Genomic DNA, 23,739 nt, shown 5'->3' with positions numbered 1-23,739 from the left:
AGACATTTTATACAGGCACGTAGTGCAGAACATGTAGTGTAGAAGACAGAAATTGAGTTGAAATTGGAAGATTAGACATTAGGAAGAAATTCTTCACAATGAGAGCAGTGAGACCCTGGAACATGTTGCCCATGGAAGTTGTGGATGCCACCCTCCCAGTAAGTGTTCAAGGCCAAGTTGGATGGGGCCTTGGAGCAGCTTAGTCTAGTGGGAGGTGACCCTGCCCACGGCAGGGGGGTTGGAACTAGGTGATCTTTCAGGTCCCTTCCAGCTCAAACCATTCTATGCTTCTGTGCATTGGGAATGCATAATATCACTGGATTGTAAATATCAATATCACACACCTAGTTTTCATTCAAGAGTTTTCATGATGTATTTTACATTATTTTTATTTGATAATCTGATAGCATATATCATTTTCACTCCTAGATGAGAGTTCTACCTTATACTCACCACAACTCGTGAAAACCTTTCACATACAAATTGTACATTGGTGATTTTTTCCCAGGGGGTGCTGAGTAACATTTAATGCTACAAGTCTTTGACTCTGCAATTTTCCACACCAAGTTTCTCAAATAAATGTCACCTTGTATCCTACAAAAAAGTCTTAATCAAGACAAGCTGACGGTTTACAGTTTCAAACATTTCAGTGTAAACCATCAGATCTGATGAAAATAATTACACACAAAAAAAGTCCACAATGCTTCTTTCTTTTTATTTTTAACAATTAAAAAAATATACTAAAATCCCAATGGATAAGGTTATTTTACATCTAAAAATCAACTGTTTTCTATAGGTGTTCAATTTAAAGTTACTTTCACCTTCTTCTGAATTCATCAATAGTCCTATAGAACCTGAAACAATTTTTCACCAACACAAAACTTTCCAAGGGAAGTCAACAAACTTACAAATTAAGTTCAGAGTAGCAACTCCAGCAGTAATAGAAGTATAAAAACTACGGGATATGTTTACTACAGTAAACCTGGCCCACAGTTTATGACATTCATATTACACTTAATATATGAAGTGCTCCCCCAGGATATAAAACAATTGAGGTCATGCTCTTGATTTCTGCTGTACGTGATTAGTTATCGTGTATTCTTCAGCCAGTTCTTGTGAGAGTTCTACAACAAAAAAACATTTACAGAAGAAAAAGTAGGTTTACAAATAAGGCAAGTTTCTAACAACCATGTCCTGCAAGTGAAGGTTCAAAAAACTCTGTTTTTGTTTATTATAGAAACGTTTAACTTTAAAAGAGGCAAGTCATGGGCAGGGGTACGTAGGGAGTTTCCAGACATAAAGGAAAGAAAGGTCATAGACTTTTGAGACACAGAAAAGTACACTATAAAGATGGGGTATGTAGTTGAAGCTGCAGAAACTGAGTGAAAACTTAAATTTGAACGCAATCTTCCTTTCAGCTTTACTGGTAAACACAAAAATTCCAAAGTTATCTCTAGTAAGATAAACTTTGTAAACTACTGAAAAGACTTTGGGCTTCTTGATGTATATTAATCTTGAATAAAGTTTGAAATACTCAAAAGAACAGTGCTTACCCAGGACAGTTATAGCTGCAAATAACTATCTAGAAATTAATCTACAGGTTCCTACACACCTGATCTGATATTAACTGGTGCTAGTATCATTTGTCCCTATACAGAAGTTCACTCTATAAATTCTATGTTCTGGATACTTATATTGTATAATGATGAGAAACTTAATTTAAAAGGAATTTGGAAGTTTCATTAGACCACAAAAGCAGCGTTACTAAGTTTTTTTAGAAAAGAACCAGAACATTTCAAGTAGTATGACGGCAGAGTTCTACTTTCTGCAATATTAATCTACTTGAACCAAGACTGTTTTAAACAGCAAAAAAATACTAGACACCCAGCAGTGCAGAGAAACATAAGCTGCTGCAGAGTTGAGATAAAAACTTAATTCTAAATATTCGTGTTGCTTCTATGAAATCTAAAATCTAATTTTCATGCAACTAACATTTAGGAATAAAAATTTGTTAGTTTTCAATAGAGAAACATCCATTAAAAGTCAAAAGAAGGAATGCAAACTTTCTTTAAGCACTACTTAAAAGCAAGCTGAACCCAGAGAAGTGGATTCAAAAGTTGTGTAGATCACATTGTAACAGCTGCATAATTGGACAGGTAGAGCAATACATCCACTTTTTTCTCCCATAAAAATGTAATAGCACAGCTTGTTTGACCACCTCAGAATTAATGCCCACAACTTTTGTCTTCTTTCTGCTCTGAAATTAACAGAAACTGACATTTGTGTTTTGCTATTTAAGAAATTTAGTAAATACAAAATAAGAATAATCCAAACAAATTCTTCAATTTTCTTTTATATTCCTTTAAGTACGAATGTAAAAGGAACGTAAAGAACATAGAATGTATGGCATATAGTTTCACTCTCCACAATATACTTTCTGAACACAATCTTTCAAGTCATTACATACTCCAGAAAGGTCTACTAACCATTAGTCAAGTCCAAGCAAGGGGTACACTTTAAACCTAATCTTAAAAAAACAGAATTTTAGTCAATGTACAAAAACAATTTCAGATCTTCACATACCTTACTTTAACAGGTAGTGGCACCAAAACCCATTTTTCATAGTACAATACATAATAAAAGAACCTTTGTAAGGAGAAAATACCTTCTAAAACCAGTAAAAAACATCAAAAATTAAAAATTCCCAACAGGAAAAATACAAGTTTCATTCCTGGTAGTCTATGCAATAGGCTTCATTCCTGCTTCAAATTTCAGGTTTTGCAATCAAGGTAATCAAGGCCTTCCAAAAAGCATTCAGCAAAGGAAGAGTATTGGGGTGAGGTAATATTGCCCTGGTTTGTAATAGACATTAGGCATGCTGCAACTCCTAAATGAAAAACACAAAAATAAACAGTAACTGTACTTTGAAAAGCAGAAAGTGTTATCTAAGAGTCACAGCCAAATTCCACAGAATACACACACAAACAAAACAGGTTTTTGTTAACAGATACTTAAGCAAGCACACCATTCACTCAAAACCTTCTTTAAGAAAATACTTAAATAATTAAAGAAATTATTTAAATACTGAGATGGTAAATTCACCTCAGCGCTTAGCTTTGCTGTGAACTGTCATAATTTCCCACAGAATTAAGGCATGCAGAACATGCTTTAATACCTCCCCAAAAATAGGTTATTCAGCTTTAGTTTTTAATAGCATTATCATCAACTATATAAATGGCCTTTCAGATCCAGTAGTGTTGTCTTGCCATGCATTGCACAGCTTTGTTATGCCTGTCGTTTTGGATTTTTTTTTTGTTTTAGTTAATTAGCACAGTGCAACATGGAATTCAGATAGAGGAGAATGCAGAGTACATCATACAAAATGTAGTTCATTGTAGAAGCTTGGCATGTAAGGCAGCACAGCATCTACCCACCACTCCATGAAGCAATGCAGCAAAAGAATCAGACACAGACTGTGGATACACAAACAGAAACCCTCTGAGATGAATTAGCCAAAATGAAATATTTTTGAAACTGAAGATTTCTTCTCTGCCTTCACCTCACAAATGGAGGTAGAGGGGAGCAGAATAAAAAAAAAAAGTAACAACATATTCAGGAAAATAATTCATTTTAAAAGAGAAATAAAATCCCCAATCAAATGCAATAGCTTATCAAATAAGGAAACAATGTTTTCTTTGTGCTTCAAGAAGTAACAACTAATTAGGAACTTATACACAATAAAGCAAAAAAGGCGGGGGGGGGAAAAAAAAAGAGAATAGACAACACACCACAAAACAGTCATGACACGTATTCTACTTTAGACCACCCCATAGGATTTTCTAGTATAAGATGTTATCATTGCATGAATGACTTAATCTGTTCTTCAGTTCAAGTTTGCTTTCTTTCCCTTTATCCATGATGTAAAATATATTCAGAAGTCTGTTTTGTAGAACTGAAGTTCAAATAATGACTTTAAGTAAGTAGATTGGCACAATTAAAGATTTACTCCACCTCTCACAAACATCAGTGAACACATTCTTGGTCACCTCAATTAGACAAGGAAAGACTCCCCATAAACTAAGTTGAGATCCAGTCTAATATAACATTATGCCAAGAAATTCACAAGCAAGGTTTGATACAGGTGGAAAAGAAGTACTTCAGTAGAAACACTTCACTTCCTGCAAATCTCCTAAAAAATACCCTATTTGAAAGAGTTCCTCTTAAAAATTTAGGCACGACTGGATTAGCTGACTACACATCACAGGTTTTTCAAATTTTACGATAGTAATTTATTTAGCATTATGAAGATTTTTTTCTTTTTCTCTCTTTTTTCTTCAATCAAGAATTTTGCTTGATAAACATCAAGTATAAAACAGTAAATCACACTGTCTTTTGTTTCATCCCTATGCTTGATTACTCTTGGCAGATTTTTTGGTCTAATGAGCAAGCCATTTCGCTAAAGCAACCTAAGTTAAGCAACTGAAAAACTCAGTTGTCAAATCTGAAGATACATCTATTGGATTTCCAAGCTTAATTTTATTTTACTGCACTATAGGTAAATGATGAATGCCAATATATTCTATATCAGTTGCATAAATAATGTATAGAATTATGCAGTTATAGAAATTTTAGTTTCAACTAGTACATTTACTCAGTAAAAAAATTTCTTTCTGATAAAACCAATCAAGAGTAGGATTCGTGTATGTGGGAATTAAGCATGTGCAAATTACTAATTTTATCTGCATAGGAATAAATATTAAAAAGCAGAAATATCTGTGGAAAGAAAAATTATATAGATATTATTAATAAAAGGTGCTTTTGATTATTAATCTTTCGACAGTAACATTAAACATCTTAAGAAAAAAGTTTCACACTGAGCCAGAAAGCCACAGTCTAACTCCTTGTAAAAAAAAAGAAAATCAAGATAATCTTATTTTTCATCTAAAGGAGTATCACTTTGACAAAAAAAAGATGTTTTTCAAATGTACACTATGTAAGACACTGTCACATTTTACAACTAGATAAGTACTGCTAGATTCTATTTTGTTTCACAGAATAATTTCACAGATTTTATTAAAATATTTTCCATAACTTCTACCTTTCCTGGTGAAACTGGAGGTCAAGAGAAACACTTCTTTGGAAATCTCTAGACATTTGTAGTCATGTTCGTCTTTTTCTTATGTGACACTTAAAGGCATGTAAAAAATAAGGTATCTCTTCCAGTCAATGAACTTAAACTACAGCAGACATTTGCCTCATATTGAGATATAAATACAAAATTATTCTTTTATTCTGCACACCATAAACATTGTTAAATCCATGTCACACTCAGTATACACCAAAAAATGATCAGCAATATAGGGGACATCAAGATCTGATAGCAACATAAAATCTGCAGACATGATGATGTATTTCGCCCCGCAGCATGGAGGATGGACAGAATAAAATCTCTTTAAACTGTTACTGATCTGAGACGCTAGTTAGTCTGTGCATGTGTATGCACATACACTCACACATGCACATCATGCATTCATGGTTATTATAAAAAACACAGAAGCTCAACTTTCCAGTGTGCTGAACATCAAATACTCCATAACACTAGAACTTTTATAGAATCATACAATCACCAGGTGGGAAAAGACCTCTTGGATCACCAAGTCCAACCATCCGTACTGCCCCTAAACCATGTCCCTGAGCACCTCATCCACCCGTCTTTTAAATACCTCCAGGGATGGTGACTCAACCACAGAATCACTTGGTTGGAAAAGACCCACTGGATCATCGAGTCCAACCATTCCTATCAAACACTAAATCATGCCCTTCCCTCAGCACCTCATCCAACCATCTTTTAAACACCTCCAGGGAAGGTGAATCAACCACCTCCCTGGGCAGCCTCTGCCAGTGCCCAATGACCCTTTCCGTGAAAAATTTTTTCCTAATGTCCAGCCTGAACCTCCCCTAGCGGAGCTTGAGGCCATTCCCTCTTGTCCTGTCCCCTGTCACTTGGGAGACAAGGCCACCACCCTCCTCTCCACAACCTCCTTTCAGGTAGTTATAGAGAGCAATGAGGTCTCTCCTCAGCCTCCTCTCCAGGCTAAACAGCCCGAGCTCTCTCAGCCATTCCTCATAAGACTTGTTCTCCAGCCCCCTCACCAGCTTTGTTGCTCTTCTCTGGACTCACTCCAGAGCCTCAACATCCTTCTTGTGGTGAGGGGCCCAGAACTGAACACAGTATTCAAGGAGCGGTCTCACCAGTGCCGAGTACAGAGGGAGAATAACCTCCCTGGACCTGCTGGTCACACCGTTTCTGATACAAGCCAAGATGCCATTGGCCTTCTTGGCCACCTGGGCACACTGCTGGCTCATGTTCAGTCGGCTGTCAACCAACACCCCCAGGTCCCTCTCCTCCAGGCAGCTTTCTAGCCAGACTTCTCCTAGTCTGTAGCACTGCATAGGGCTGTTGTGTACCTCAGGTGCGGGACCCGGCATTTGGCCTTGTTAAACCTCACGCCATTGGTCTCGTCCCAGCAGTCCAGCCTGTTCAGATCCCTTTGGAGAGCCTCCAGCAGATCAACACTACCTCCTAGCTTAGTGTCATCTGCAAACTTGCTAAGGGTGCACTCAATGCCTTCATCCAGGTCATTGATAAAGACATTGAACAGGGCTGGACCCAGCACTGAGCCCTGAAGAACACCACTTGTGACCGGCCTCCAGCTGGAATTAACTCCATTAACTTTAAACCTCTTGAGGACAAACTTTGCTTACATCTTAAAATTACAGAAGCTATGCTACAATTCAAATTTAGAAAACTTGGAGGAAAAGAAGTGGAAGTTTCATATGCCCTAAGAAACTATCATTCTTGTGCAATAACAGGAAATACAAAAAAAAAAGTAAGTACTGTAAACATCTGTCTTATCTGTCTTTGTTCACTATTTACATATGTCAAAAAGGTATGGTAGCTTTTGTGTAAACCAGGCATACAGATCCCTGAAGATTAAGGCTGCATAGAATCCAGTTTATCGATGCATGTTCAGTCCCAGAGAAGAACACTGAAATGTTCTGAGGTTTTATACTTCTATTTTAGTTTGACTACACCACAAAACTACATAGTTAAGTCTACTTCTGCAATATCCCTCCTTTTCCACCTTTATGAGACTACATCTGCAGATCTCAGTGCAAAATCCCATGATTCATCATTATGTTGCACTGAACTTCATTAAAGCGTTACTTACAGTAACTCCAATGAAGTTTTGGCTGTACATCCCTGCATTCTTTAAGACAATATTTTCTTTTAAGGAGATCATGAACATCACGTCACAGGTGGAACCAAATGCCCGTTTTCCAAGCATGACTGAGTCTTTTCATCACTAGTGTAAAGAAATTCTGCCCATCCATGACTGAGTATCAGAGCTCACCAAAACAGGACCTTGTAACTCCCTACCAAGAATTTCTGAGTAAAGTTAAAAAGATTCAATTTTTACATATATTGAGCACACGCATGAAAAACTCAGCAGCTTGACGGTTTACTAGGGAAATGCTGGATTTATTAAGACTTATAAGAACAGACATGCAGTTAGTGTACTTCAATCTAGTTCATGTAAGGAACACCACTCAATATTTGCAGTACACTGAGGAATGTGATAGCCCTTTGTTGGCTTCTTCACGTTCATCCTTTTCATTCTGGGGTTTAGAAACAAGATTCCTACCTAATCCATAGTACATTTAAAGACTTACACTCTGGATTAAGACAATAAATATTTATCTCAATGAATGTCTTAATGGAAATTCAGAAGCTTTTTCTCCATCTTCCGCAGGATTTGAGCTGGCTTGTATTCCAACATTATTTGTGATTTTTCATGTAAGAGTAATTGGCCTCAATTACTGACAATACACAACAGAAAATGCTGTGAAGGTGACAGAACAAAATTTATTTTAAATGGCAAATTAGTATAAGAAACATTGATCAAGCACCAGTCCTAATCATTGTCATATTTGGAACAAAGAAGGAAACACCCCTAGATCAAATTAGTATGAACTTAAATGCTATTCTTTCTTATTCTACAAAACAGCATAAATTTGTTGCCTAGATTGTCAGAGAGTATCACAGCTAATTAATTCCCTCACATTGCAGGCCTTAGAGAGCAAATCTTTTTCTTGATCTGTGCCAGCACTACACAATACAGCCTCCTGAAAACTGAAATGCCTTTGCACAACCAGAACTTTTGGGTTTAATACAATCTGTAACGATAAAAGTTAATGAGCCGCTATATATAGGAAAGCGTATTATCAAGTACTGGCCCTAAACTGTACGAATATAAAGAGTTCCCAAGTTTCAGGTAAGCTTCCTAAAAGTCACCAAACCAGTTAACTTATTCTTCTGCAAAAGGTTGGAAGGGCACTTTACACAACACATTCCTGGCATTGCTGCTTTTCATATTATAAGAATCATTGTTCATATAGTCTTCTAAAGCAATGTTTCAGTCACCAACACAACTGCCACTAAATCTTTAAAGAAACCTGCATCTTTAAATATACTTGCCACAGTCTTCATATTAATAACTTCCCTCTATTTTAATAAACAGCTATTAAAACAGGTCATATAAAACAGGTCACAGAATCATAAAAAGGTTTGGATTGGAAGGGACCATATAGTCCAACCACCATGCAGTGAGCAGGAACATCTTTAACTAGATCAGGCTACTCAGAGCCTCATCCAACCTGACCTTGAATGTTTCCAGGGGCGGGGCATCTACCATCTCTCTGTTCCAGTGTTTTACCACCCTCAGCGTGAGAAGTTTCTTCCTAATATCTAGACTAAATCTCTCCTCTTTTAGTTTAAAACCATTACCTCCTCTCCTATTATTACAGACACTGTAATAATCTTTCTTTTAAGACCCCCTTTAAGTACTGAAAGGCGTCTATGTTGTCTCCTCAGAGTCTTCTCCAAGATGAACAACCCCAACATTCTCAGCCTCTCTTCATAGGGCAGGTGTTTCAGGTCTTTAATAATTTTGGTGGGTGTCCTCTAGAGCTGTTCCAACAGGTCCATGTCTTTCCTATGCAGAGGGCTCCAGAGCTGCTCCAGGTGTGGTCTCACCAGAGCAGAGAGGCAGAATCACCTCCCTCAGCCTGCTGGCCATGCTTCTTTTGATGCAGCCTGACACAATTGGCCTTCTGGGCTGCAAGCACACATTGGCGACTCATATCCAGCTTCTCATCCACCAGCACCCCTAGGTCCTTCTCTGCAAGGCTGCTCTCAATATCTTCATCCCCCAGCCTGTACCGATACTGAGGGTTGCCCCAACCCAGATGCAGGACCTTGCACGTGGCCTTGTTGAACCCTGTAGGATTTTCACAAGCCCACTTCTCCATCTGGTCATAGTTCCCCTGGATGGCATCCTGTCCCTCAGGGGTGTCAACCTCACCACTCAGCTTGGTGTCATCTGCAAACATGCTGAAGGTGCACTCAATCCCATTGTCTACATCACTGATGAAGACATTAAACAACACCAGTGACAGAACACATCCCTTATGGACACCGCTCATCAATGATCTCCATCTGGACATTGAGCTGTTGACCACTACCATCTGAATATGACCATCCATTCATTTTCCCTTGTCTATTGATGTAGTCTCGAATCACCAGTAAGTTCTGTATTTCTCATTGCTACAGAGACTGAATAACTAGAATGTATGTAATCATCAATGCAAGCTCAAAAATGTCAAAGGATTTTGTTTTCAGCTCCATGCAGGCCTTAGTACTAGTACACTACATAAAATTATTCTGATGACTTGCAGACCTTTTTAGAGAGATGCTGAACAAGCAAAGAATTAACAGTATCCTTTAAGACAATGATTGCACAACAATTAAGAAAATAAAAACTAGCTCATAAGAATTTTCTGCAGAAAAATGTCAAGCACTGGATAGCCTTTAGTAACATCATATCAAAAGAATACTCTCTGGAAGTAGGAAAATACCAAAAAGTTTGGATTATTGCCTTTAAAATCTACTTTCTTATTGTGTTCTCTTAAAGCAATCACTCATGAAAATAATAACAGAGCAGTAAAATCACATCCTCACTGTAATGTGAAACAGCTGTCATGCGCTACAGTTTCATACCAGCTATCCATGCACCCTGTCCAAGGCTACTGCCTTACATTGCACCACCTTTCTTAGATAAATTATCAAGTCCTACAGTAATTTTTGCTACTGTATCCGTATGAAATGAGGTGAGAAGAGAACACAAAAGTGAAAAATAATTTAAAAAAATAATCTAAGAAGTAACTACTCACCAGTCACATTAGGTGAGAATGCTCAGTGAAGCTTGGAACGTGTCTTCCAGATATTAAACTCCAAGAAATATGGAAATTAAAAGAACTTTTAATACAATATAGTACATTAGCATTTACTATCATTGCTTCCATAACGTTTGTTCCTAAGGCAAACAAGGAAGATTTTTAGAACTAAGCATAGTCAAATGGAGACTTAAAAAAAAAAAAAAAAAAAAAAGCTGCTCATCTGCAGTTACTAATCATCCAAATAGGTCAGATTAAGTAATAAGCAATAGTAAAAACATCACTGCAAATTGAAGGTCACAACTTTTACAGAAGTCTACATTAGAAAAATATCCAGAACGCAAAACAAACGATTTTACTAAAAGTACCTGTTGTATAATCATAGGCGAAAGACAGAAATCCCTTGGTTAGGCTAAAAGTTTCCTCATTAAAACTGAAGAGCCTATCTAAAGGAAAAAGTGACACTTGAAAACTCCAGACTTGCAAACATATTAAGCCAATCAAGGTATTATTTCTCCTTTCCACAGCTAGTTACTTTAAATGCTTCAACTATTATGAAATAATAGGCACAGCGGAGACTGAAAAAAATAAATTGATGGTGTTAGCTTAAAAAAATAGATATTCCAATTCACTCATATTCAATTGTTTTCTACATGCAGCTTCCTAATATACCTCTTACTCCAGACATCTTTCCTTTATGTAAAAGCAACACAGCCTATGCAGTTTCTGTTACTGTTACCATCTATTAGTGTATTACAAAGCTATTTATACTACACTATAATAAGCACAGATGGCTAGAGTCAATCTCAATAAGATTTAATGGTAAGACAAGAGAAGACTGGTTATCCATATCCACTAAACAACCTACAGCAAATAAAATTAAGATTATTCTTTGGAGAAAGGAGATAAAGACAAGATGAAACAATGTTATCAGCTTTACTTTAGATTATGAGGGCAATCTAAGGAAAAGCACATTACAGTCCACTTAACACCTAAATGTTAGCTATATAAAGAGCTTTCAAGCTCTTTATATATGCCTTTCAAGAGAGAGTTAAGAGTTCAATGTTGACAATAGTTTCAGATTAGTAGACTCTGCCGTTGTAGACCAAAAAATACCTGTACCTAGAAATAAGCAGCAAAAATAAACAAGAGGAGAAGTAATTAGGTGAAAGAAAAAAGGAGAGAACAAACTAAAAGAACATATAAAAATCAGAAGAAATCAAAATCTAACATGTCCATTACTCCCTCCCATTATAACTTACCATGTTCAGTTTAGGAGAGCTGAATAATTAAATAGCTTCTTAAATTTCCTTGATTAACTAAAATTAATGCAAATCCCTAACATTTTCCTATATCTCACTGTTTAAAAAAACAGTGGTCAAGTCTTACATTATTAGCTTCATTTTAAAGGTAGTAATTATAGGTGTAGGTACAGAACACCCGTTCAGTGTTCTGACAGATCTCCTAGTTTTCAAAATATTTCCTCCTCCACATATTAATAAAACTAAGATCATACAAAATAAATCATTTTTAAAAAGAGAAAGACTTATACCACTTTAGAATGGCCAATAACCAGTTTGAAGTAGCCAACTGGCATGTGGAAAATGGATACAACGCCTTGACCTAAAAAACAAATTCTACTTATTAGCAAGTTCTTGCACTAATTAGGCCTTGGACAACATAATGAAGTTCACCTTTCTTGTTGTCAACTCCATTTTTTTCTAATGTCTTAATTATAGCTCTCTACCAAAACACATGTATGTAGTAAAAGAGCTGTCCTATCCACTAATAAGAAGTATGTTTTACTTATCCTGAATCATAAAAAGGTACAGGACAAACAAACCTACTGAACCTATTTTCACAACTAACAAGTTAACATCAGTGAGGAAAGACTGATGAGTGCTACACTATCTGATCCTAAATACTGACTTCCACCAAAGTACATTCAGGATCCTCCATAAACTAGGAGGGATTCTAGCCTAAGGCAAAAAAACTTGATGAATGGAAGTCCTTCTCCTCTTCAAATAAGGTTATCAGTATTCCACTCTCAAAAAAAAACCTTCCAAATATTTACATGGTGATCACACAACAAAGTTAAAAAGGATTCATCACAAGTCTTTTGCAAACAGCTTTTGTTCTTCTTAGTTGTAAAGAAATGCAGTTGTGTGGATGTACAGTTGGTCAGAGATTTTCTGCTCACAACAGTAAAGAAACACCAAGTGAACAGTCGGTGGGGAGCTTTGTTGGTGGGAGAAGAGGGTGCTTGGTTTTCAGAAGCCTTAAACCTCCACATACATAAAAGAATAACAAGTGCTGACAATTATTGAATTGGTATGGAGACCTAGCATTTGATACACATCCTTTCCAAACACAGAGGTTTAGATTTCACTAATGCTGTAAAAAAAAAACAACAACAAAAAAAACCACCCAAAAAAACCCTCTCTGTAAATACCTTCAAAGGAGATCCTAACATGAGCTGCCTAAACTTACCAAATGCATGGACCTGAGTTTTGGATTTGAGTTCTGTGACAAATGTTTAAGTCATGGGGTGGAACATAAAGCCCGACTTTGCTTCTTTCTTTGCTTTAAACATTTTGTCTGAAGGCTGGCCATTTGCATGTGTTTTGTGGCGCCAGCAACAAATAATGGAAGTTGTGCAGTAGCAAACCTCCCTAAGGACAGAGCTTGGGATATCACCAGAGAAGCTGTCTGTGACATCAGGTTCAATGGTAGGAGTTAAGTACGGCTCTCGGAGCTGGCTGCTGCAGGGGCAGGTGATGCAGTAGCAGGCACTGTTCTGCACCACCCCACTCAGCCTTCCTCCACCTGCTGGACTGCTCGGGCTGGACCCTCCCAAAAGACACATGGCGAGACCACCCCAACATGTGCTAGTGGGGGTCAGACGAGCCTTATAAAAGAAATCTCAAGGAACCACATAGCAGGCTCTCACTTCTGCGCTCTCACTCCCACACATGCTCTCTCTCAACCATCACTTCGATCAGACTACCCTGGACCACGCAGCCTGGAAGAAACTGTTGCTGCGACCATGTATTCCCGAGGAACTGCCACTGTCCATCGATGTGGTAATTTCTTTCCTTTTCCCTTCTCTCTCTTTCTCTCCGACTCCCTCCTGTTACCTTACGGCACACGTGTTGGATCGGATCCGAGTGAACTCAGCTGCATTCAGGGATCAGACTGTGATCTGAACACGCTGGGGTTCGTTCATGCATCTTTGGGAAGTCACACTCCTATGTCTTGGCTGTGCACCTGAGTATTTTGGCCTGTTTAAGCATGCCAGAATAACTATTGCTTTTGATTTTTGCCCTGGGAGTGACCTTGTTGGCCTTCAGGTTGCTGCACAGATAAACGACAACCCCCCCCCACCAAGTCAGGCCTGGACGTGAGCGTGTGGTTCTTGATTCCGGGATGGGACATTGATACCTACACATAGGCTACGACATCCCAGCATCATTACACCATCAGCTGCTGAAGCAGCTTAACCAAGGACATTGAAAAGCATTAATAAACACATCAACCCAGAGACTTATTTTAGTAACAGACATAAGAGCTGTAGTTACTCAGCAACTGGACTGCAGCAGCACTAAGACTTGTTTAAAAACTACTCTTTTCCAGGTGCTACAGGCAAAAGTAAACATATTCTTGTAAACCCCCACCACCATCTTTAAGATGAAAAGTCTCCTGTCTAAGAAAGAGACGATTCTCAATTTTTGCACATGAAAAAGAAGATAGCCTCTATATGCACCTAGCTTCCCACTGTTCCAAGTTAGGGCACAGTCCTTGCCTGAATCTATTTCATTATTTTCAACAGATTTTTCAGAATGATCAAAAGAAAACTGAAGAGTCAGTTACGGTTTTGCCTGTACAAAGTACTCTAAAAATCTTAGCTAATTTTATCATGTTAATGATAACCTTTACTGACAAATCTGACATTTTAGAGGATGTTAAGGTGAGGTACGGGGCAGGGGGGACAGGACATGTTGTTGGTTTTGTTCTTAAAGAAAGATCATACCCTGGTTTATTAGGTTTTCTAAGGGTTCCTTTTCTTAAATGATTATGTTCTTTCTCACTGTGATCTCAAACTCGTAAGAAACTGAGCCAATGAGACAGAAGTCAGGGTCATTATCTTCCACATTAATCAGTCCTGTCAGTTAAGTCTCAAGTTAAGCCTTTAAATACTTCTTTTCACACCAGAATTGCATCTCACCCTTACATCTGTAGGGTATCTGAAGCCAAAAAAAATATGCTACTCTCTCACCAGACAATTAGACTACAAACACAGGCCTCGCATACCTTTACTTTGATTTTAATTCCGCAAGACAGTTACTCCTACATATGTTTAAAACACAGTAATGCTGCTCCTTAACAGCAGGCCACATTTGAATCTATAATTAAATTGCTAAACACAATTTCAAAACCAACAAATTACAGTCACGCAAGTAGATTTACCAATTATATAAAACCTTACTGTGTTAATAAAATTTCTCCACCGTGTTATATTAAAGAATAAGCCATAAGTGTTTCGTACAATTAAGATATTTTTCTAATGTGTTCTTGTGCAGGTAGATTACCTCAAAATTTTTTAACTTTTTTACAATTGTATGTGATGAATTACTGAAAACCATCCATGCCTTAAAGGGAGATCCTTGTCAAGTATTAGGGCCACACTATCCATAAATATTCCAGATTGAGCACCAATTAACAGGATACTATCATTCTGCACAAGAAATAAAAGTATATTCCTCATGGAAGTACCAGGCTTATGTAACTTAAAACACTGTAAAAATAAATAAGCCAGCATATTTGTCAATTGCCTCGTAAGAATCTGTACGCAATACTTCCTCAAAGCAGCCACTCTTAAAACCCTTGGGGACACCTACTTGTCACAGAATAAATTATCTGGCTAATATCCAATTTTACAGTATATGTCAGTGGGCACCCAGGAGACAATCATTAGAGAGCACTTAGCTTCTTCAGCCTCGCAGGGCAGTCCTTACATAAATGACTTTGCCCAATTATAAAACATAACTGATGTACTTATTTTGGAGTTTTCTAGCAGGAGCCTTTCATCCTAAAACATTTATATAGGACTGCATATTTTTTTCGCCAAAAGCAGAGGTCCCAAAGTACAGTACACTGAACAAGGTTTTCTTCATATGAACATAGGTTTTGAGATATTCAAAGCAAACAAAAATACCTGAAAGCTAATTTGCATGCTCTCAAACACTAAAATTATGCTGTTTAATAGAAACTACTGACAAATTAAGTTCTCCCACAACTCTAACAGTAGCTTTTCGTTCCTGGTTACTTAACATAAACAGACGTGTTTTCATCCCACATGCAACATATATACAAAGCTAGAAAATCCATGCATCACAAGCACACTACAGCTCTCAGAAAGATAAAAAAAGACTTCTTGGAGACACATACTTAAGTTTGCTATGGCAAACCATAGTCACCAGCAAGCTGTAGCACAAGAAACCTGTTGACTCAGAAACTGCAAACCAAATCAATGCTTTATACCAAATCAAAGAAATACGGTGAGCAATACAGTAAAGCTAAATAAAAACTTCTTTTACATGCCTAGAATTCAGATTTTTAAAAACAACACCAAAGAACGTAGGCTATTAAAAGAGCAAGAGAAATGCTCAGTTTTCGTTGAAAGAAACGTGAAGGATTTGAGAAATTATTTGGCTTCACTCAACTTTCAAGAAACAAGAGAAGGAGCTCCGTGCGAGCTCTCCGGAGCACGAGAGCCACCTTAGAGCAGCAGGTTTCGTAACCGCTGAGATTCGGGTCAGACCAGGTCTGATGTTCACGCGCTCCGTGCGAGGCGCTCCGGACGCACCATTTATACAACTTGCCGCCTTTTCTAGCAGACTTCCCCGCCGCGACCCGCACTCCCAACACCTCCCGCAAAGCCTCCCCACCCCGGGCTGCACGGGCAGCTGGTGACAGCGGCAAGGTGAGACCGGGCAGCCCGGGCGGCTCTGCCCCAGGCGGCACTCGCCGAACGGCCGCGGATCGAGCCGGCGCTTCAGCGGGCACCGCAGCGGGGCGGGAAACGGGGAAGGACGAACGCAACTCCCTCTCCGCTGCCTTTTAACGGAGCCGGGGAGCGGCGGGGCGACGAGCGGCTCCCGGTGGGGCGACGAGCGGCTCCCGGCGGGACCTCGCTCCTGCCGCCCAAGCGCCGCCGGGCACGGCGACGAGAATCCAGGCTGGAGAAGCGGGGGAAGCCGAAGCTGCACCCCAGCCCCGGCCGCCCCGGGGATGCTCGCAGCCCGGGGTCGAGAGGGTCGAACCCCGCCAGCCGCAGCGGGGTGGGAGGGTTGAACTTACGTCTCGGAATTTGTTCCACTGCCCGACCTCCTTGTCGTACTGGGAGACGGTCGTGAGCCATTGTTTATCGTCCAGAAAATTGCCGCTGTCCGGTCTGCCCGCGGCCGCCAGCGCCGCGCCGCACCAGGCTGCCGCGCACACGCACACGAGGGCTGCCGCCTTCAGCATCTGCGCGAGAGGAGACGCGAGCAGGGGGTCACCCACGGCACCGGCGGGTCCCCTCGCCCACCCGACAGGGGCGCCGAAGCGGCGGGGGGGGGAGGGGTGGGGGGAGTCGGAGGACGAGGGGAGGGGAGGGAGCGCTGCCCAGAAACCCGTCACCTTTGCCGCCGGCTCCGCCACCGCGCTCCTCGCCGCGGCCGCGCAGGCCGCCCGCTCCCTCCCCGCACGCGCCGCTGTCTGCGGCCCCGCGACCCCCGCGCCGCGCCGCGCGGCGGCCACGCCCCTCGCCCCGCCCACCCCCCGCGATGGCCACGCCCCGATGCGCAGTGGCCACGCCCACTCCGCGCCGGCCCCGCCCCGCCTCGCCGTGGCCGCGCCCCTTCATCTCCGGCCACGCCCCCTCCGCGCCGGTCACGCCCCGATGCGCTGTGGCCACGCCCCCTCGCCACGTGCTGCCGCGCCCCGGCCTGCCCCGCCGCCGCCGCCGGTTGCGGGGCCGGGGCCGCCGGCCGCCCTCGTCGCGCCCCGGAGCGCCGGGACGTGTCCGCAGCTGCGCTGGCGTCGCGCACCCCGAGCGAAGGCTGCGAAAAGCCTCAGGCGGATACAAGGCGTAAAATCTCCCAGTAATTTCGAGATCGAAGTTCCTGCACCTTAGGGGAAACGGGACACGAGAGTTGTCACATCGCCTCTGAAGGCCACAGGCTGGCACCGCGGTGCCACCCGTGTTACTCCCTTTTGTACGAACATAATACGCCTTTCCCCTTATTTCTGGCTTTTTGTTTCTTAAACTGCAGCTGTTTGTTAGCTCAATGCCTTCAGTTCCATCTGTTTTCTTTCCTGAATTAGTTTAATTTAGAAATGAGCAAGGTGCATAAATCATTCTATTACCTTTCCAGCATAGCTGACTCAATATTTAATTTTTAATTACATCTGCCACTCTGATGACCTATTTAATCCAATTTTGTAATGTTCATTTTATTCCCTAGACTTGAGTGACACACTGTTTTTCTAGGCTTGTGTTGGCTGGATGTCACAAGCTTTTCGTAGCTGGATGGAGACAGGGACTGCAGGGGTGGCCTCTGTGGGAAGAGGCATGCGGCTGCTGCATGTTTGGGATAGCAATAAATTAATCTCCATGTCAAGTTTGGTTTGTCTGCAACAATAATTGTTAAGCAACGTTCAAGCTTTTATCTTAACCCATGAGCTTTCTCATAGAATCATAGAATCACCAGATTGGAAAAGACCCATTGGATCATCGAGTCCAACCATTCCTATCACACACTAAACCATGCCCCTTAGCACCTCGTCCACCCGTGCCTTAAACACCTCCAGGGAAGGTGAATCAACCACCTCCCTGGGCAGCCTGTTCCAATGACCCTTTCCGTGAAAAATTTTTTCCTAATGTCCAGCCTAAACCTCTCCTGGCGGAGCTTGAGGCCATTCCCCCTTGTCCTGTCCCCTGTCACTTGGGAGAAGAGGCCAGCTCCCTCCTCTCCACAACCTCCTTTCAGGTAGTTATAGAGAGTAATTAGGTCTCTCCTCAGCCTCCTCTTCTCCAGGCTAAACAACCCCAGCTCTCTCAGCTGCTCCTCATAAGACTTGTTCTCCAGCCCCCTCACTAGCTTTGTTGCTCTTCTTTGGACTCACTCCAGAGCCTCAACATCCTTCTTGTGGTTCTCATCTAGTTCTTCCTATTTTCTGTCCTTGTCCTACTGGAGGAGGGGCTGCAAGTATCTGGGTAGAAGTTTTGCTGTTAGCCAAGGCTAACCCACCACAACTTGCTAAGAAGTAGGTTAAGAGAACACAACATTCCTAGTGTAGTATCTGAAAGTATTCTCCATGGTAAAATTTGAGAATTACTTTCAGACTTGAAACTAGGGCCAAAGCCATCAGGATATTCTCAGATCTGATTAGCAGAAAAATGCCACTTCATACAAAAAGAGAAGGGAATATGAGATTTTGACTGATTTTAGCAAGTTTTCAGGTTGGTCATAAACTGTAACTACAGGTAGATAGTAAAGGATGAATTAAATGCACTAACCTGCATCTTGCACTACATAATATAATACATGCCATTTTGTTCCTAAGCCTGTATCACTAAAATCAATGAGAATCTTGTCAACAGTCTGACAGGTATAGAGAATGATTGCCAGATTAGAATTTATGTGCCCGACTCTGAAAATGCTACCTATCCAGAATGATATTATATTCTGTAATAAATGAATCATAAAATGCAAGCAAAGGGATAGAGAGACTGCACAGAGGCTAAGTAAGAATCAATAAAACAGTCATGTTACTCTCAGGGTGGGTTATAGAGTCAGTCCCTTATACAATCATTCTTTGACAATCCAGTTTGTGTTTGTCAGTCTTAATGTTAATTTCCTACAAATTGCTTTGCCCTTTGGCAAAGATGAAATTTCTCGACAAAGGTAATGCTTGCATTTTTTTTTTAAAGAATTGCTTATTTAAACTTTCTTTAAAAGCATCTCAATCCCCAAATTTCAGGTTTACTTACCTAGCAATCAAGGTAACCTATTTTTGTCTTGCTTCATCTGTGTTTCACATTTTCGTCTAGATAATGTTATTCAGTACTTTAACTTATGGTGCATCTTAAATGACTGGGATTTGCACTCAGTAAAAACCCTTAGAGAAGTATTCTCTGATATGGTTTGGGTTTTACAAAACTTCTGCTGTGATGTGTCTAAAAAGTGATCTTCCACACCTATGACTGCAGTTCCTACTGATAACACATACTAAATGTTCAATTATATGTAATTTTGCCTGAACCAAGCTATTTGAAGCCTTTAATAATTCTAAATGCGTTCTTCATCATTTTAAGCACTCTGATCTCCACATAATTGGTTTAAGAGCCTCATTCTGATCAAGGTCTTTGCACAAGTTGGTAATTCCATTTATTCAAGCACAAAAAAAATGATACTTGATTGAAATGGCATTTTGAAGACACAAAACTAAGAAGTTTTCTTTTTCACTCAATAATTTCACTGCTCTTCAGAGATTAAATTTATGTATCTTGAGAATTATTCTTTCCTTTATTTTAAATGTAAGTACATTTCTCACAGAAAGCATGTCTGTGTTGTTATATACTGATGTGCCTAATAATAGCATCTTTGATACATGACAAGGAATCCAGTTCTGTGGTAGTGGTAAGAAAATAATACTAAGGGTAACAGGTGCATAATTTTAAACAAACAGTTCAGGAATCTGAGTAATAGCTCTTCTCATCACTGGTTAAGAAATATTGCTGTTATTAATAAAAATGTGTCTTTCTTCTCAATTTCAAAATATTATATAATCTCAAATTTTTCAGTAATATTGATTTCTCAAATTTACTGGTTTTCTGAGTTTAGCCCCCTGCCCAGCAACTAAACACTGGGCAGCATAGTCCCAGTTCCCCCTGCTCCAGGAAAGAGGAAGGGAATAAGGGAGAGAGACTTTCAAGTTAGGAGGAAAAAAAATAAAAACAGCTTCAATGAAACAATAACGATAAAAAGAAAAATAATAAAATTAATAAGAAAATAATTAAATGTAATAAAATATATACAAACCCAATATCTAATTCCCCTAATGACAATCACATCACCATTCATACCACAGGCAGGCACTGGGAAGTCCCAGATTGGACTCGGTGGCAGATGGGAACTGGATTCAGGAACACACGGATTGAGGTTGAAGGCAGAAAAAATAGAGTTCTACTCAGGTGTTGGCTATAGAAGTAGAGAACTTGAACCCCATGATCCCTCAGCTTTATACCAAATATGATGTATATGGAATGGAATGGAATGGTTCATTGGTCAGGTTTGTGTCACTGGTCCTATCCACTCATCCCTGCAGGTACGACCCTTGTCGCCCTCTCATTTATGGCATTGCAACAACTTTAGCAGCGGCCTTAGGAATACCTGGAGAGGCTTCTCTGCATACCATTGTACTGCTACTTTAGCAATAACTGTGAATATCAAGCATTATCACTTCTAGAAGCCAACACGCTCTGGAAAAAAAACATGTTAGAAAATCCAGTCTCTTAGGAAAGGTTTAACTGAAAAGTTAGAGAATTGGTTCTGGTTTAGCTTGAACTAGGACACTAGTTTAAAATCACAACTATTCAGGTTGCTTTACCTCTACTAGCTGACAGAGCCTACAGGAAGATAGCAAGGAAGATGGTGTAGCTGGTACTATACTTGTAGAAGTTTTCAAGGGTTGTAAATAATACGAATTTTGCATAAAGAAGAGGATGGAGAGATGAAAAAAAGAGAGAGTACACACGTAAATCTGCATTTTGTATACGCATCTGTATGTTATATGAGAAAGCATTGGAATTAAGCAATAGATGTGCCAAGAGATATGTTGGAAAAGCTTGTATGTATAGGTTAATGACCAGACAGAAGGGATATGCTAAGCAATTACTAGGAAACACAAAGAAATTTATGCCCTGGTCACTGTGTCTCAAAAACGCTTTACCCTCTCCCTGCAAATGAAGAATGTGTTCACTCAGGGCAGTAAAGCATGAAGTTAAGTTCATTCAAATATAACAACACAGCCCTTGCAGTTAAAATAATTTTTAAAATTTATGCTGAAGGAGATCCCAGGGGAACATCTAACTATCCCATTGCCCACAAGGAAGACCAGATATACCTTGTCACTCTTGGCATATGTCCATCTAAATGTAATTTTGGACTGTAGATTCACTGTTGGCAGAGCCTCTGTTAGTGACGGAAACTTCACATTAATCTATGTCAGTTACTTTTAGTAGTTTAACTTCAGAAGAGGTTTCCAATACCTGAAATAAGTTTTTCTTGTTGCAATTTAAGCTTTTAACTTGTTATGGTGGATCCTATTTACTAAAAAGAGGAAAAACAAACTGGTATCTTCCTCTATTCAATAGTCTTCTATACTGTAAACTATTGTAACTCCGTTCTGTATTTCCACGCTATGATATGTTTATTACTGTATTTGTACTCTATTCTTTAGATCTTACACTATGGTTTTGAGACCTCTAATCACTGCTGCTCTTATCATATTGAACCTTTCATATTAGGTTTTCTACTTTTTCATCATCAGTGCCGAGAACACTAGAATACCTTGTTTATACCTTTCCACTGTTGAGCAGAATGGAAGGATTACTTCATAAACATAACTTGTTTTGGCTCAGTATGATTTATTGTGTCAAATACATGCTGACTCCTGTGCATCTTTTTGGTAACTTCCAGACACTTAGAAATAATGTACTGAATTATCCATCCCTGATTTTCTAGAAATCAAGAGTAGGAGAGCAGGAGTTTCATTTTTTTTGAACATTTTTCAACCCAGTCTTTCGAAAGTTTCTTTTTTAAAAACCTCTTTTAATTTGCTTTTTTTACAGTCATCTGGTACCCAACTTGTTCCCTACAGTTTCTCAAAAACAACTGCTAAGGATTCAGAGATCTTTTCAAACAATTTTGTAAATTTTTAGGGGCAGAGTTCATAAAATGATTAAACAATCACGTAGTTTACAAAAATTATAAAATGGAGCTGTTACAGACACAGTCTTATCTAAGCACTTTCTTTATTTCTTGTCATTGCTATCATAGCTGAGCTAACTACCTACATGTCATTGGTGTTTGGTATATAAGTTTTAAAACATTGTTTCTTCAATTTCTCTGCTTAATACATTCTTCCTCCACAATGGGGCATTTTCCTTTCTTTTACTCCCTTTATACTAATATCTACTATGTTCATAAAGATTTCTCATTAACCTTGATGTATTTTGCTAGCTGCATCTCGGCTCCCCCTTAGCTTTTGGTACTTGTGTTTTGAACGGGTTTGAAATATTCATACCTCATAATCTTCCTGGACTTTCATCTACTTCATGCCACAGTAGATTTCAAGATTTAATATACTTGGTCTTCTATGACTTTCCTTCTTATTCTGCTATTATTGCAATTTAATCCTTAATTTTTTTCCTGTGGGGTAAATGTTCCAAGTTTCTCATAGTTCTCGTTCTTCATAAATATGATTAGATTGCTAAACATCTGTGGATCTTTGCTGATGCAACTACTGTCAATAAGCCAGAAACCACAAATGAAGATCCAGAAAGCATGGGAGCTCAGGTAATCAGCATTAGCTCCACGTCTGTCTGTGCTTATTGATAGCTTATACCCTTCAGAATAAGGTCTCAGTAAACCCGTTTGTCCAAGATCAGGTGCAGAAAACCATCTCAAGATACATCCAAGCAAAGTCTTCACAAGCTTAGAACTGGAAAAGAGAACATCTTACTGGTGTGACATCACTGCCTGACATCTAATTTAATCTTTCTGCCATTCTATATAGGCCCAACAACCACAGCAGATGCACAGGTGTTCACATACATAAATCCTGGAACTCAAGCCTTCAAAAATAGAATTTCATGGAGTTTGAGGTCTTCTTCCTCCAAAGCTTTTAAACACAGCAGGATCTGGCTTTTCATATAATATTAGCTGCAAAACGTTCATTTCCACACAAACCTCAGCAATTCATGTTTGACCCAGCCTGTTCAAGAAAAAATACCTTGTCTAGAAATGAAATCTTGGTTTTTCACTTTGACCGATGAATACTTTCAGTTGTTGTCATTGTCAAAGTTAAAGCTGTAAGTCTAGAAAAGTGTGCAGTGAAATGTTGTATTTCTTGGTATTCAAAAATTCAAAATTCTCTTCATATCCAATGGAAATTTGCACTGTACGATAAAATTTAGAAGACAATAATTTGAAGTGTCTTGATGAATAACAATCTTCTATCTAAAATCTTTTAGATGCAGTGTATTTATTAGAAACTGAAAAGTCTTCTCATCTGACTGTTCTTAGTAGTTCTGTGAAAATTCAGATTCTTTTCCTACCCAGGAATTTTGTTTCACACATATCACAGTTTCCAGAAAAAGGCAAACGTCTCCCT

General features: G+C 39.5%; 1 protein-coding gene across 1 annotated transcript in view; it reads right to left on the bottom strand.

The window, feature by feature from the left end:
* The window catches only part of SPOCK3 (SPARC (osteonectin), cwcv and kazal like domains proteoglycan 3), a 171,729-nt gene extending 154,664 nt beyond the window's left edge, over positions 1-17,065 (bottom strand). Inside the window, exons 1-2 of the mRNA XM_069855785.1 lie at positions 16,978-17,065; positions 16,657-16,824 (exon numbers count right to left, since the gene is read on the bottom strand). Of these exons, the coding sequence (XP_069711886.1) occupies positions 16,657-16,824 (168 nt within the window). The 5' untranslated portion in view covers positions 16,978-17,065. The remainder of the gene's footprint in view (positions 1-16,656; positions 16,825-16,977) is intronic.
* Positions 17,066-23,739: the final 6,674 nt, after the last annotated feature.

This window comes from Phaenicophaeus curvirostris, chromosome 4, assembly GCF_032191515.1.
Source record: "Phaenicophaeus curvirostris isolate KB17595 chromosome 4, BPBGC_Pcur_1.0, whole genome shotgun sequence".
NCBI classification, from domain to species: domain Eukaryota; kingdom Metazoa; phylum Chordata; class Aves; order Cuculiformes; family Cuculidae; genus Phaenicophaeus; species Phaenicophaeus curvirostris.
Note: the sequence above shows the minus strand (reverse complement) of the source record. Positions and strands in the feature narration are given on the sequence as shown.